We start from the raw sequence: 15,632 nt of genomic DNA, 5'->3' as shown, positions 1-15,632 counted from the left end.
CTGTAACCCCAGCACTTTGGGCGGCCGACGTGGGCGGATCACTTGCGCCCAGGAGTTCGAGACCAGCCTGACCAACATAGGGAGACCCCCGTCTCTACAAAATAAAAAATTAGCCGGACTTGGCGGCGCAAGACTGTGGCCCCCGCTACTCGGGAGGCTGAGGTGGGAGGATCAATTGAGCCCGGGAGGTGGAGGCTGCAGTGAGCCGAGATTTCACCATTGCACTACAGCCTGGGTGACAGAGCAAGACCCAGTCTCAATAAAAGGAAAAAAGAGCGACCTCATTGCCACTGTGGAGAGCTAGGACCTTAAGAGAGAAGCCCTCCCCCCAACCACCCGCTGCAAGTCCCGCCCTCCCTGGGCCTCGGTTTCTCCCTCTGTGAAACCCGGGTGCAAAGTCGGAGACGGCTCCAAGCAGCTGCTGTAGCTGCAAACGGCTGCACAGCGCACCCCCCAAGACCACCGCCCTGAACCCCCCGGGAGGGACAGGAAGCACCCGGCTCTCCCTTAGGGTGGGGCGCTTGAATTCGGATCCAGACCCAGCCAGGCCTTCCTGCAAAGGCCGCTTATGTGCGCCTGGCCGACCCAGACACCGGGGCGGGACCTTCCATCCCAGCGCCCACTCAGGCAGAAAACCAGGACACCAACTGCGAGTAAGGGAGGGCGGGCCTAACTCCGGACCGGGCAGTCGGGAAGTGTTTAAGGTCGGGTCCCTCCAAGCTGCTGCGTGGCTGGGGGCACACAGGGAGGCCAGCTCTGGTCGGGCCAGGGACAGACGACTTGGGCACAGGTTTGGGGACTGAGGTGGGAGCTGGGGCCACGTTTCTACTTCTGGGCTTGGAAGGCCTGGCCCAGGCAGGGCCCATCCATGGGGGAAGCTGCAGCCATTCAAACCGCAGGAGCGGCTCCCACACGGGTTCGATGGAGCCCTCTGCAAGCTGGACCAGCACTTTCTGCTCCCAAAGGCGCCAACATGCGCAGGACACCTCCAATGGTATAGAAGGAATCGCCAAGGTCGGCCTCAGCCAGGGAGTTCCAGCCCTCAGGTTCTATTTGAACTGTTTAACCAAATATACGTATTCCCTTTAGCAACAAGTGGCCCCCAAAGTCCTGCTGTTTCCTGCCATGAAAACAGCATGCACTTGTGCACTTCCAGATGTACCGCATGCCGCAAGCCATAGGGCCCTGAAGCCTGTACTCTCAGGACTTGGACAGGTCACCACTCGTCTCACTGACGAGCAAACAGACGTGCTGCTGGCGTGGCTGGTCTGGGGCAGAGCTGGGCTGAACCGGCAGGCTGGCTGCAGGGCTCATGGCTCAGCAGGGACACTCCTCCAGGAAGGTGGCGGGCCACTCCTGAGATGGGGATGCGGCTGTTCCATTTGAGATGCGTGGAGCCCTCAGGGAGATGCCAGGGTTAGAGTCAGGCCCAGGGTCCTGGCCTGGGCAAAGCCAGCCAGGAGGGGCCGTGAGGACAGGCCATGAAGGGGCCCTGTGCCGAGGTCATTTCTGTCTATCAGGAGTCTGGATGGCGAGGCCCACAGAGAGGGAACGGGCAGCGGGAGGGGAGGAGAGAAGACAGACTCAGGCACAACCCTAGCTCAGCCCCTTCCTGCATGCCTGGCCCTGGGAGGGATGCCATCCCCGGGCCCTGCTCTGGGGTCCCTGCATAGATGGGGCCAGTGTATCCTCAGCCCCGAGAAGCTGTGCTGCCATCGGCTCCTTCTCCGGGTATAGAGCACGGGGGCCTGGGGTCCGGGGAGTTGGGGGATCAGAAATAAGGAATTGAGGGGCAGCAACTAGCCACCTCCAATTGGGCTACAGCCACAGTCTCAATGTGGCCAGCTTCTCTCTTGGGACCTCACCACTCCAATCACAGGAGAAGCCATCTTCCTCCCTCCTACGAGGCTTCCAACCCCACTTTCCAACCTCAGTCCTGCGGCTGCCTTCAGCACTGACTGTCCTGGAACAGGTAGAGATCCTGGCCTGGGTCAACGGGGTCGAAAACCCAGCCTCGAGCCCTGCCCCACAGCCCTGCGCCCCAGTTTGGGAGTGAAACTAGACCCTGAGAACCCGGGGCAGGTCTGTGTTTTGTTTAGAAAGGAGAGTAGCTCTGATATGAAAGATGTAACGAGGTTAGAAGTCTAGAAGGAAGCAGAGTGGGAATAGATTATCTGGAGAAAGAAAGGCATTCACGGGAGAGCACGCTGATATTAAATATCAGGCTTCCAGGCCAAATATACATAATCCACTTAGGGACTTGATGGTGGTGTTCAGAGGCACATTTATCCAGAGTTTATGGTTCAGCAACCAACACTGTAACTGTGTCTGTCATCGTTATGCAGCAGGGAGGGGCGGGGGGGGGTCATCATCATGGGAAGGTGCTGGAGACCCCAACCATTGCCAGGAGTGCAGGGCACATAGGGTCCTCTCAGCCATGCTGCCCCAGCCACCCCGGGACACCAGATCACCCTGGGAACCGCCCTGGGGTGCACCCAGCCTCCAATTGGCCATGGTTAGCTGAGTGCTGGGGCCGGGAGACCACAAGACTGCTTCCTCAAGGCTGCCACTCTGTGGGGCACATATCCTTGAATTGGGCCGTGTGGCCCAGTGACCATGATGCCAGCAGGTCCGACAGGGGTGGGGGGCGGCAGGCAAGGCCTGGAGAGGGGCGTCCCACAGGACAGGGGTGGGTGGTGGGGGCAGCAGGAAGGCCTGGAGAGGGGCGTCCCACAGGACAGGGGTGGGTGGTGGGGGCAGCAGGAAGGCCTGGAGAGGGGCGTCCCACAGGACAGGGGTGGGTGGTGGGGGCAGCAGGAAGGCCTGGAGAGGGGCGTCCCACAGGACAGGGGTGGGTGGTGGGGGCAGCAGGAAGGCCTGGAGAGGGGCGTCCCACAGGACAGGGGTGGGTGGTGGGGGCAGCAGAAAGGCCTGGAGAGGAGCATCCCACAGGATGAACACTCAGACATGCCTAGCAGGCTCTGGCCTGGGGGGTTGGGCCTAGGCCTGCGCCTGCTATTGCAGGCCACGGCCATGCTAGCAGTGTGGCTTTGCCATGGAATGACTCTGTGGTTCTGCCTGCCACAGAGGTGTGCGCTCTCTGAGCAGGGCTGTGGTGCATAGGTGAGGGGTAGGCCAGGCTCCCCAGGCCCGAGGGCGGTTTCATGGGGAGCCCGGAGAACCCTGCGTTCACCATCTCCATCCAGAATGTCGGGAGAAAAGCAAAAGCCAGAACCACCTATAGAGATGCTCAGAGGCTGCCGGCCTGGAAATGCAAATCCTGGCGAATTTCAGCTCCTGGGGATAGGGCAGAAGGCGCCGGAACTTCGCGGAAACGCAGAACCAGGGAAAGCCTCTGAGCAGAGAGGATCCCAGGGGCTGGGGGAAGAGCCCAGGGATGCTGTGCTGAGCCAGGGATGGCAGCGCCTTCCCGAACCCTAAGGCCACAACCGGCCCTGCAGGCTGGTACGCAGGCAGGAGTGCCCTCCGGGAGAAAGGTGGGGCCACCTGCAGGCCCCAAGCCCCCACCCATCCTGATCCTCAGATGGGGCTGTCCCAGGTTATCCAGGTGAACCTAAATCCGAGGACTGGCATCATTTTGAGGAGAGGAGACACAAAAACACACACAGAGGAGGGGCCACGTGAGGACGGACAGTGGCAGAGACAGGAGCAATGCGGCCACCAGCCAGGGATGCCGGGGTCACCAGGAGTGGGAAGAGGCAGGAAGGATCCTCCTCTGGGGCCTCTGGAGGGAGCGTGAAACTGACACCATGATGCTGGACTTGTGGGTGTGGCCCCCACGCTCACGGTCTGGTGGGGCGGCTACCGTGGCCCCCATGCTCACGATGGGGTGGGGCGGCTATCATGGCCCCCACGCTCACGCTCGGGTGGGGCGGCTACCGTGGCCCCCACACTCACGCTCGGGTGGGGCGGCTACTGTGAAGGCCACGGGACACCACGGCCCGGGGCTGCCTGCCGGGGAAAGCCGTGACCCCCTCCGGAGATACACTACGGCTGCATTCCCAACCGAGCAGAGCTGTGCACAGCGCAGGTTTAACATTTGTTAAATATTAAATCACAAGAAACGTGTACCTCCCCCAAACGCATCGAATTCAGCCATCCCCACAGCCGCCCGGGCCGGCGCGACTCCATTTTACAGGCAAGGAAACCAGGGCTCAGAAGGTCTGCGGTGGAGGTCGCCCCCAGCAGGGGGCAGGATGGGGCCAAAGGCCACACAAGCTTGTCTTCAGAATGTTTGGTTTCCGGTTTCGAGATATAGTTCCAACTGCACATTTTATTTTTCAATTTTTTGGAGACAGAGTCTCACTTTGTCACCCAGGCTGGAGTGCAATGGCACGATCTCAGCTCACTGCAGCCTTGACCTCCCGGGTTAGGTGACCCTCCCTCCTCAGCCTCCCGAGTAGCTAAGACTACAGGCACGCACCACCACACCCAGCTAATTTTGTATTTTTTGTAGAGACAGGGTTTCACCTTTTTGGCCAGGCTGGTCTTAAACTCCTGACCTCAGGTGATCCGCCCGCCTCGGCCTCCCAAAATGCTGGGAGTACAGGCACCCGCCACCACACCTGGCTAATTTTTGTATTTTCAGTAGAGACGGGGTTTTGCCATGTGGCCAGGCTGGTCTCGAATTCCTGACTTCAAGTGATCTGCCCACCTCAGCCTCCCGAAGTGCTGGGATTACAGGCGTCAGCCACCGCAACTGGCCCAATTGCACATTTTAGAAAAGCATTAAGATGCATGTTTAACATCAATTGAGTTACATTTATTTAAACATACTAATCAAAACCCACCTTATGAAACATCCTTTCTGAGACACCCTGGTCTGTTCCAAATCCACTCTGGGCCGCTGTTTTCGGACCCCCGTTTCTGCTGGTGCCCTGCAATGACACCCCCAGCTGGGCCTCCTGAGGGTGTGGGTTGCCCTCGAGGCTTCTGGGGCAGGGCAGCACCTCCTCCACGTGCCAGGGGTGAAGGCCTGAATGGGGGCCCTTGTCACTGCTCCCTGCCACTGCCCAGGGTCCTCCACTAATTGCTGACCCCTCCCAAGGCGGCGAGGCCCTTCCCGACGCTTCAGGGTCTGATGCCCGCTGTGGTGGTCGTGGGACCCCCGAGGTGCCCCGTGGTGACTGATGGCTCTGAGCCCCTTCTCTGGACTTCTGGGCTTCCAGTGCATCCTAAATCTTCCTTTGCCCCGACGGGGACACCACGGGACCCTCAGGACAATCCAGGCTCTGTTCTTGGAGCCCCGTGAGCGAGGCCAGGCCTGTGGGGCGGAGCAGCTGCCCAGGTACAGCCAAGTGGGGCCTCTGAGGCTGGGAAAAGCAGGAAACCAATTCCCCTGAGGTCGGTACCTTGACTTCAGTCTGGTGAGACCCGCCCTGGACCTCCAGCTCCACCGCTGCCACCAGCTTGTGCCGTTCTGAGTGACTGTGTTTACGGGGACTTGTTACAGCAGCTGTGGGACGCTGAGACCCCCTTCCGCCCGTGTTGCCCCGAGTCTGTGATGTCACTGCCTCAGCCAGGCCCCGCTTCTGCTGGGACCAGTGCGGAAGCCTCGCTGGCTGTTGGGCCTTTGATCTGAGGACCCGGGTGCTCGCTCTGCGGTGGTCATGATCTCGGTCCTCAAAGGGACGGACAGGTCCGCACCTTCTGCCCATGCCCTCAGCCTGGCTCCAGCGAAGCACGGATACCAGCTCAGGGTGGGGCGCCACCCCTTCCTGCCCCCAGCAGGCCCCCACCAAACGCCGAGTTCTACCACGTGGGACCCAGGCAAGCAGGGCCCCGCAGCCTGCTATACAGAGAGCACAGATGGCCTGTCTCGGGGACCCAACCACCCAAGGCCCCCACGCCCCACTGAGCCAACCCTCTCAAGGCCCTTCTGGGCTCAGCAGCCCCAAGTCAAAGTGCAGGACTCAGGGAGGAGGGTGGCGGCTTCAGAACCCCGCACACCCTGTGAGGTCACCCCATGGTCACCTGGTGTGGGTAGGATCTATGTCCAGCAAAGGGAGTCCTGGCCCAAGTTCACCAGAGACAGCAGTGCCAGGGACACCGCTCCCTGCACTTCTGTCCCTAGGGAAGGATGGATGGGCCTCCAAAGCCCCCAGAACGGAGCTCCCAGGAGTGGGCTGGGGTGGGTGGGTGTGAGTCACACACAGAGGAAGGCCTCCGTGAGCCGCAGATACATGCAGCAACCCTTCCTCAGAAGATGCCTGCCCGGCCTGCCAGCGGCTGGATATAACAAAGGCGTGACCCACACACTGGAAATTTCCCAGGACCCCGTGGAAGCCGAGCAACTGCGGGGTGCCCACGGCAGGGGCCTCCAGCCTGTCCAGCCATCCACTGCCCTTCTGTCCATCCTGTCCAGCCGTCCATCTATCCTCTGTCTGTCCAGTGGGGTGAGTACCCATGGCAGGGGCCTCCAGCCTGTCCAGCCGTCCATCCATCCTCTGTCTGTCCTGTGGGGTGAGTGTCCACGGCAGGGGCCTCCAGCCTGTCCAGCCGTCCATCCATCCTCTGTCTGTCCTGTGGGGTGAGTGTCCACGGCAGGGGCCTCCAGCCTGTCCAGCCGTCCATCCATCCTCTGTCTGTCCTGTGGGGTGAGTGTCCACGGCAGGGGCCTCCAGCCTGTCCAGCCGTCCATCCATCCTCTGTCTGTCCTGTGGGGTGAGTGCCCATGGCAGGGGTCTCCAGTCTGTCCAGCCATCCATCCGTCCTTCTGTCCATCCCGTGGGGTTAGTGCCCCATGGCAGGGGCCTCCAGCCTGTCCAGCCATCCATCCATCCTTCTGTCCGTCCCACAGGGTGAGTGCCCCATGGCAGGGGCCTCCAGCCTGTCCAGCCGTCCATCCATCCTCTGTCTGTCCTGTGGGGTGAGTGTCCACGGTAGGGGCCTCCAGTCTGTCCAGCCGTCCATCCGCCCTTCGGTCCGTCCCACGGGGTGAGTGCCCCATGGCAGGGGCCTCCAGTCTGTGCAGCCGTCCATCCGCCCTTCTGTCCGTCCCGCAGGGTGAGTGCCCCATGGCAGGGGCCTCCAGCCTGTCCATCCATCCACTGCCCTTCTGTCCGTCCTGCAGGGTGAGTGCCCCATGGCAGGGGCCTCCAGCCTGTCCAGCCAGCCATCCGCCCTTCTGTCCATCCCGCGGGGTGAGTGCCCCATGGCAGGGGGCCTCCAGCCTGTCCAGCCATCCATCTGTCCCTCTGTCTGTCCTGCGGGGTTAGTGCCCCATGGCAGGGGCCTCCAGCCTGCACAGCCGTCCATCCGCCCTTCTGTCCGTCCCGCGGGGTGAGTGCCCCATGGCAGGGGCCTCCAGCCTGTCCATCCATCCATCCATCCCTCTGTCTGTCCTGCAGGGTGAGTGCCCCATGGCAGGGGCCTCCAGCCTGTCCATCCGGTCCATCCACCCTTCTGTCCGTCCTGCGGGGTGAGTGCCCCATGGCAGAGGACCTCCAGCCTGTCCAGCCGTCCATCCGTCCCTCCGTCCTGTGGGGTGAGTGCCCATGGCAGGGGCCTCCAGCCTGTCCAGCCGTCCAGCCGTCCCTCTGTCTGTCCCGCTGGTAGTGCCTGAACTCGCAGTTCCCGAGAACAAGAACCTACGAACTTCAGCGACGAGACGGCAGAGGTTCAGAGGGGACCCAGTCAGGCCCAGCGCCCCACCGGAAGAAGGGTCTGCTGGGGAGGGGCTGGGTATGGGGGACTGGCTGGCCTCCTGCCCTCTGGGGTCTGGCCTCGGGGTGGTGGGCAGCTTTCCCCTCTGCCCAGGCTCCACTGTGGCCCCATTTTGCAGACAGAACATGGAGGCTGTGGATGGTGGGTCTACCCCACGCTATGTCTGACCTCATGCCGCTGTCCCCCAGCCCTGCCCCTTCCAGGCCGGTGCTCTTGGCCGAGGCCCAGCACTGGGGGTGCTTCCTGGTGGGCTTCTGCGGACAGGCCCGACAGCTGTCCCTTGAGGCGGCCGTGGCGGCCACCAGCAGCAGGAGGAGCGAGGCCACCACCACCTGGCAGCTGCCTATGGAGCCCCATATCGCTCTTCACCCCACACTTTTCCAAGGAAAATGCGGTTAGACACAAACCACAGACTTGCGAAGGGGCCTTCTGGCAGCACCGGAGTCTCCCATCAGCTGCCAAGGGCCAGGAGGGGCTTCGCAGGGCGGGTGGCCTCTGGGGAGGGGGGGCTGAGCGGGCACAGCGTGAGGGAGGTGGTGGAGAGGTGTCTCGGTCAGTCTGTTCACGTGGAGGAGGGCTGTCCCAGAGTCTCCACCTTGAGTGGCAGGAGAGCCCAGGGTGAGTCCCCAAGGGGTGGCTGGCCTGGTGGGAGCTGGCACCCCAGACCGAGCTCAAGCCCACAGATGTGGGATAAGACATGGAAGCACACTGGCCTGAGACGTGCACCCTCGCCCTCCCCACCACCGCGTCCAGGAGGCTCCTCGAGGTGCACTGCCACCTGCCCCGGCATCTGCCTTCGCGGGCAGGGCTGTTCCCTGCATGTCTGCTGGGTCACCGCCACAGACCCCACCCAGGATGCTGTCTGTGGCTTCTCCATCTCCTGCCCACCGGGAGCGGCCAGGCCACGTGAGCAATGGGCTTCCCAGGTCTGAGTGAGGGTCTCCGAGGGTCCCTGTAAACGTGGGCGCTCGGGGACCTTCCTTCCACAGCCAGTTCACAGATGGGTTCCACACAGGCCCGGGGCTGCGGAGGGGGCTCTGGGCACTGCTGATGCACCCCCATGTTCCCGTCTCAGAGCCAGGAATTCTGCCCTCTGGAGCCTGCAGGGCTCTGTCCCTCCTGCCTCCTGCTCCCTGGCAGGGGTGCCGGCCGTGCACAGCAGTGCCCAGACACAGAGATCTGGATGGCTCTGCTCCCAGTGGGTAGCGAGGAGGGCTGGTCACGGCCAGTGGGGCGCTGGCTGACTTCCTACACCTGCTTATGCCTCTGTGTGCGTCTGGATGGGCTCCACACACCCTCCGCCCAGAGAAAGTTCCTGACCACCTGAACCCAGCACCGGGCAGAGAAGACCAGGAGGGACTGAGGCCTCCTGCCCTCCCAACTCTCCCCAACTCAGAGAGCTGACTTCCGAGCCTCGGGCTGGATGCCACAGAGACGTGGAGACGTCTGGACGGGGGGTCCTATGGTGCAGCATCCCACGCACTCGGAAGGAAACAGAGACTCCTGCTGCATGCTCTGGGCTCCTCCCTCTCGCTCTGCTGCAGGAGACGCGCTGCCGGCTCCCAGAACGCACCAGGGTTGTCCCCACCTCGGCTTCTGTCAAGTCAGCCTGGGACCCCCCTCAGAGCACGCCCCAAGGTCACAAGAGATGGACGGGCTGACGGGCCAACAGGAGAGGCCCCTGAGGTTTTCCTGGCCCACTCTGCTGCTCTGCCCGGCCTCCGGGAGCTGCCCCCCAACAGAAGCAAACAGGGCCGCAGGCGGGTCCCACCCACTCTGCCAGCACCCTGCCCCACGTCCGCAGGCGCTCAGACCTTGCAGCAGCCAGAAGGAGCCACCATCGCCGGGACTCAGTGTTTGGTGGAGCTGCCTTCTCCGCTCCCGCCCCGCCAGGCCTCGCTGCTCTCCCCAGAGTGGGCGTGACCTGAAGCACTGCCCTGGAGAAAGGTTGGCAGCCCCTCCCCCTCCCCTGCCGTCCTCCTCAGGACCCGTGGCCTCCCTCCCCTGCCATCCTCCTCAGGACCCGTGGCCGCCCTCCCCTGCCGTCCTCCTCAGGACCCGTGGCCACCACAGCCTCAGGAAGCCCCAACACGGCCCCAACAGCACAGAATGCCAACCTTGCCTGCCAGAATCCTGTGTGCAGGAACGCCGGCCTCACCTGACTGCCGGGACCCTCTGTGTGTGGAGCCCTGGCCTGGACTCCCTCCCGGACACCGCCCAGAGCTGGTCATCTCCCCTGGGGCTGCTCAGGCGTCTCAGAGACAAACGCGGACTCTACCTGACCCCATTCTAGAACCCTCTTTCAGCCCGTGCTCTCCCATGGACCCCTCGGCCTCCAGCCCAGGCCTGGGCAGGGGCCGCATCACTGCAGGCACAGCCTGCACAGACACCGGTCAGGTCCCAGAGGCTGGCGTTACCCTTGGTTGCTGGACACTGAGGGTGTGCGGTTATAGGGGTGGCCATCAGCCTTCCCCGCCAGCATCACCTACTCCACGTGGACCTGGCCTCCGGGCCGCAGGTGGCTTTGCCTCACCTCTGTAAGGCAGGCGAGGAGGGGAGAGGGAGCCCCCAGCAGGCCCCAGGCTCCAGAAATCCTCTCCTTCCTGCCTTCCTCAGAGCAGCCCTTGGCTGTGGAGTGTCTTCCCCAAAAACTGCTTTTAAATGAAAGGAGGTGGGGAGGGGGTGAGCGGCTCTTTCCCAGGTGCCCGTGACCTCATTTCATTCCTGAGATCAGTACGAACGTCCCTCCGGTGAAATGTTAGGCCTGTCTGGGTTTGAGCGCAGGTGCTGTGGGCAGGGGCTGAGGGCCACGCGGAGCCACGCAGGGTCCCGGGTGAGGCCACTCGTGTGGGCTTTGTGACCACCAGGACACGTCCCCAACACTGTCCATCCATGGACGGGCGAGGAGAGGTGCGTGGCGCAGGAACACCGTGGCTGGAAGCAGCCCAGGAAGCTGGAGCCCCAGACGTGGCTGAGCCCGACACCGCGGCCCACGTGGCGCCTGCCCCAGAGCCCAGGCCGCAGCCACCGAAGGAGCCAGCACAGCCCAGCCTCTGGCTTCCGTGGCGACTTACCTTGACTTCTTGGGGCATCACCAACTGAACCACCCAGCTTTCCTCTCCCAGCCACCGCCGCTCTGGCTCCAATATCTGGACCCCCACCGGGCCCTCAACTGTGAGACCCCACAGCCCAGACAGCTCCTGCCGGGACACAGGCCACTGTGGGCGTCCCCTAACCCCCGTGCAGACCCCTCGTGGAACTGTTCCATTCATAAAAGCCTGCCTGGAAACCCAGGGCAGTGTCTCCCTGGCCCAAGTGAGAATCGTCGCACACATGTAGTCCGCCTTGGGCCTCTGCAGGGCCGTCTCTGAGGCCGGGGTGTCCACTTCCCTGGCACACCTGACAGGGCCCTCACCCCTATCCAGGTGTCCCTGAGTGGCCCTTGGCAGTCACAGGGGGACAGTGAGGCGCAGTGGTGACGGGCCAGGGCCTCACGCCGCGTGCCCGGCCTCCTCACCCTCCTGGGCCTGATGCTCCTCGGCCACAGGAGGTGACGGTTCCTCCCTGAGAGGCTTTGGGATAAGTGGGGCAGGCCCGGGCCTGGGAGCTGCCCTGGGGCAGAAGGAGAGCCCCATGGAGGCTGCTTCGAGGCTCTGAGGGGACACGGCTCAGGGGCTGCTCCAGGGACTTCATTCCTGGCTCAGGCTGCAGGAATCCTGCACTAGTGGGGGCTGTGTTGCTCCTGCACACTGAGGGGGACTGTGATGTGGTCACAGGCTGGGCACCTACCGCCTGGTTCTGGGGGCTACTGGGTTTAAGGTGGGGTCTGGGCTCTGCCCCTGCTCCCTCAGGACTGACGGGGCCAGTCCCGGGGCACGGGCCCAGCTGCCCTCTGCTGCCCAGGAGCTGGAGCTGGTGTGCCCGACCCCATGGCAGCCCTGCCCAGGGCACCCTCCTGGCTGGGGCAGCACGGATGCCCACCTGGGCCTGTGTCCCACCAGCCATGGTACTGGCCCCAGCCCTGGACAGGCTCTTCCACAGCCAGGAGAGGCCAGCACCCCCCAACACCACCACAACTGGGAGGCCACAAGCTCCCTGCATCCACCGGGCAGGGGGATCCCCCCAGTGCCCGACCTCCTGCCTGGTCTCCAGGGCCCACCTCGCAGGGCCAGAGTCAGCAGGGGAGGGCAGGGCCGTCAGCCGAGCCCAGGAGGAAGACGCTGGGCTTACCTTGTCGTCCGGGCCGCTCTCGCTGTCGCACTGCAGGAACAGAGAGACAGAAGTGAGTCAGAGCCGCACCAACTGGTGTCACCCGCTCGGGGCATGGTAGCAGCCAGGCTGCAGGGGCACGGGGGGGGGGCCGCCCTGGCTGCTGCCAGGAGCGGGAGGTGCCAGCAGGCCCCGGTGGTCGGGGCGGTTAGGAGGAACGTGGGCCAGGGCCCGGCGCTGCACCAGACAGACCTGGATCACAGCCCCCTTGGGTGCGATGGACAATGGGGCACAGCCAGGCCAACTCACCAGCGGCAGGGACAAGACCGGCCCTGCAGCCTGAGAGGAGCCCTCACTGGTCAGACCCTCAAAGCAGGGCGGCCATGAAGACCCCCATCCCAGGCCAGCCAGAGCCTTCCGCACAGCCAGGAAGGAGGGCAGCCTCTGGCCCAGGACAGCCCTACTGTCCCCAGTGACCCCCGAGGGGATCGATGACACCACATGGGCTGGGAGATCCAGGCACCCCAGCTCCTCATGGTGGGCAGAGCCTGGGAGCCTTTGGGGTCAGGACAGCCGGGGGCTGGGGAGGGGCTGGCAGCGCACAGAGGGTCACGGCCGCTCAGGGTTAGACACTGGATGCCAGCACCGTCTGTCAGTTTGGCTGGTTAGGGTGGGGGTGTGATAATCCCGAAAAAAAATCCGCTTTCCATTTTCAGTGAGCAGAGCTTTACCAAGAACACACTGACTGCAGTGTCCCCTAAAAGAATCAAAAGAGGAAAAATCCCTTCCTGACAACTGCAATTACGAGGTATTCACGTCGAACGAATGACATGGTGGAAGATAAACCCCCCAGTGCATGGAGGGTGGCGAGTGCCAGCCTGACGTGTGGGCGGCACCCCCCTGTGTGGAGCCCCCTGGATTAATGCAGGTCATCGAACGCATGGCCGCCCTCCATGTCCAGCTGCAGCTGCAGAGTTTTTGGTGACGGAGTTCACGGCATGGTGTGAAACGTGCTTTAGCAGACACTCTGCAGCCAGAAAGGGCCGCTCCCAGCGCGTGACAAGTCACACTCCAGGTGACTCCTACTGGTGGGACCCCGAGCAGCTGGGGTGGGCCTGTGGGGGGGGTCTCCTGAGGCTGACAGGCTCCCCCAGGCTGTCTGTCCCGGCTGTGCGCTGCCCTGGTGGGCTGGGCCAGGACCCCCACGGCGCATGTTCTTTCCCACACAGAGAGGAAGGTGGGAGCCTCTTCTGGCTACACAGCCGTGGCCAAGCCCTATCCTAGGGTCCCTCTTGGTGTGGCCTTTCCGCCATGGCCAAGCCCTCTCCTAGGGTCTCCCTTGGTCTGGCCTTTAGGATGAGAGGCAGAGGAGAAGGGCCTCAGTCCCACCCGCATCCGTCCAGCCGGGCCCACCACACAAGTACTGAGGGCTCCAAGTCAGAACCAGGCCCGTCCCGCCCCGGAGGCTGCAGGTGCGGAGCTTGCCAAGGGCTGGGCACAGGACCCCGACATGTGGACCAGCTTTGCTGGTGGCCCTGGGCCCCTGGAGGCCTCCATCTCCCCTGCTGTGATATGGGTGGGCCTTGGTGTCTGCTGAGGAAAGTATGAAATGGAACTGCCCAGGCTCAGCCAGGAGCAAAGCAAGCAAAGACCAGGAGGTGGGGCAGGGGAAGGCCCAGACCAGGCACACAAGCTCCTGCAGGGAGCGCAGGGGAGGGGAGGAACATGCCGGAACATGCCAGAACATGCCAGAACACGCCAGGGCTGAGAGGGCCAGAAGAGGGCAAAGCAGGAGCCAAGACTGTGCCGAGGGTGCCCTCTGCACACGGGGAGCCTGGGGAGGGCAGAGAGGGAGTGGATCCTGGAGGCGGGACAGGAGGCAGCCCCTCCAGCATTCGGAGGCCTATGGGGGCGTCAGGTGCCCTCTGACCTCACAATGGGACTTCTGGGGACCCCAGGAAGGCCTCTCCCTGCTTAATTTGCGCTGCAGAGCCTTCAACTTGGAAACGGCAATCCCACCAGACTGTCGGGTTTCGGCCAATCAGGACTTGAGAGCAGCTTGACACTTGGGGCCACACGGGTGCACCCGTGGCCTAGGGGCCACCTGCCCAGTCTGGCCTCTGCTCTTGTCCCTGCACCCAGATCCCTGCTTAAGCCTGGGTTGGCCCTGAGACCCATGGGCTGGAGCCAGCAGCTCCCACAAGCCCACACCTAGTTACAGATCTCCCCATGGGTTTCAGGTCTGTGACTGGACCCAGCCAGGCTGACCGCACAGGCGAGGGTTTAATGTATCCAACAGCAAGGAGGCAGTGAGGGGTGCTTTCCAACAAGCTTTCCAGCAAGTGCATGAATCCTCTAATTAACCAAACAGCACAGCATTGTCAGACAGGCGCAGGCGGGGCGTGAATTAATTCATGTTATTAAGTCCTACTGAATTAATGTTTAACTGCAGTGGAGTCGGCATGGAATGAGGCAATTAATCAGGGCAAGGAGGAAAAGGAGAGACACATCTGTCTCTTGGGAGCTGCCTGAGTGAGGCGACCTTTCACGGGGCTGGGGCTGGGCTCAGTGGCCCAGGGAACATCACCCTGTGTGGGTTTGGGATAGGCAGGAATGCCTGGGGGCAGAGGACAGACCCCAGGCCCCGAAGGGACATGCTGGGCATGGTCAGGAGGCCAAGACTCAGGCTCCAAAGAAGACGCTGGCTCCATGCTTCACTGCCCCACACTGGGCAAGGCCTTGAGCTCTCTGTGTCTCAGTTTACGCTTCTGTAAATAGGAACAACTTACAGCTCATCGGGTTATTGTGTGACTTAAATAAATGAATACGTGCAAAGCACTAAGGCAGTGCTTGATATATAGTACATTACACACATACGACGGTATCATCACCACCATCATCATCCTCGTTGCCATCACCATTACTCTCATCACCACCATCACCACCATCCTCACCATCGCCACCATCCTCACCATCACCATCACCATAATCACTATCACCATTGTCACAACTATCACCATCACCGTCATCACCATCTTCACACCACCACCATCACCATCCTCATTACCACCACCATTATCATCACGATCGTCATCGTGTCACCATCCTCAACAGCACTACCATCACAATTATCTTCACCACCATCACCATGATCACCATCATTACCATCATATCATCCTCACCACCATCTTCACCAGTCACCATCACATCACCCTCATCCTCATTACCATCACTGTCACCGTCACCATCCTCACCATTGTCAACCATCATTGTCACCATCCTCACCACCATCACCATTGTCACCATCCTCACTATCATCATCATCACCATCCTCACCACCGTCACCATCACCATCATCACCATCACCATCATCGTCACCATCATCGTCTGCCCACAAAGCCAAGACTGAGAAGATGCCCTCTACCCTGGAGTAGATGAAGTCTTAGTCTGGGAGTTTTAGAGTCTCTCAGCCCTGGCAGTGCTCATGCTTGTCTCTGATCCTGACGGCCAAGGCTGGAAAGGTGAGCCCTCCTGCAGCCACAAGGAGACCCTGACATCAAGTCTTTCCTTCTCTACTCGTCCTGAGCTCCAACGGCAGCCAGCAGGCAGCAGCTCCCTGTACCATGGTCTGCCAGCCTACAAGGCCCCTCTGAGTCTGTCTGGCCTCACCATCCAATAATGGCCCTCGAGACCACTTGTCAGTGCTTGTTCTCTCCACTCATGCCCTCAGTCAGTCC

The 15,632-nt window shown here is 62.2% G+C and overlaps 2 protein-coding genes across 34 annotated transcripts in view; both read right to left on the bottom strand.

The window, feature by feature from the left end:
- Nucleotides 1-15,632, bottom strand: part of FBRSL1 (fibrosin like 1) — a 96,922-nt gene that overhangs the window by 26,177 nt on the left and 55,113 nt on the right. For 28 of the 33 annotated variants that reach the window (XM_028830225.2, XM_028830232.2, XM_028830229.2 and 25 more), the window contains one exon: nt 11,917-11,946. The exons of 1 other annotated variant lie outside the window; for it this stretch is intronic. In XM_028830225.2, coding sequence (XP_028686058.2) covers nt 11,917-11,946 — 30 coding nt within the window. Of the gene's footprint in view, nt 1-4,811; nt 5,160-11,916; nt 11,947-15,632 lie in introns of those variants that run through there. 4 more of the 33 variants (XM_077955896.1, XM_077955894.1, XM_077955895.1 and 1 more) reach the window with 2 other exon arrangements.
- Nucleotides 4,762-7,040, bottom strand: LOC144333217 (uncharacterized). Its single transcript, XM_077955901.1, is given in 3 exon segments — nt 4,762-6,198; nt 6,201-6,283; nt 6,286-7,040. Coding segments are annotated over 3 exon segments (945 nt in total). The 5' UTR covers nt 7,040; the 3' UTR covers nt 4,762-6,090.

Source organism: Macaca mulatta, chromosome 11 (genome assembly GCF_049350105.2).
Source record: "Macaca mulatta isolate MMU2019108-1 chromosome 11, T2T-MMU8v2.0, whole genome shotgun sequence".
NCBI lineage: Eukaryota > Metazoa > Chordata > Mammalia > Primates > Cercopithecidae > Macaca > Macaca mulatta.
The sequence above is the reverse complement of the archived record's forward strand: the minus strand, read 5'-3'. Positions and strand labels throughout refer to the sequence as shown.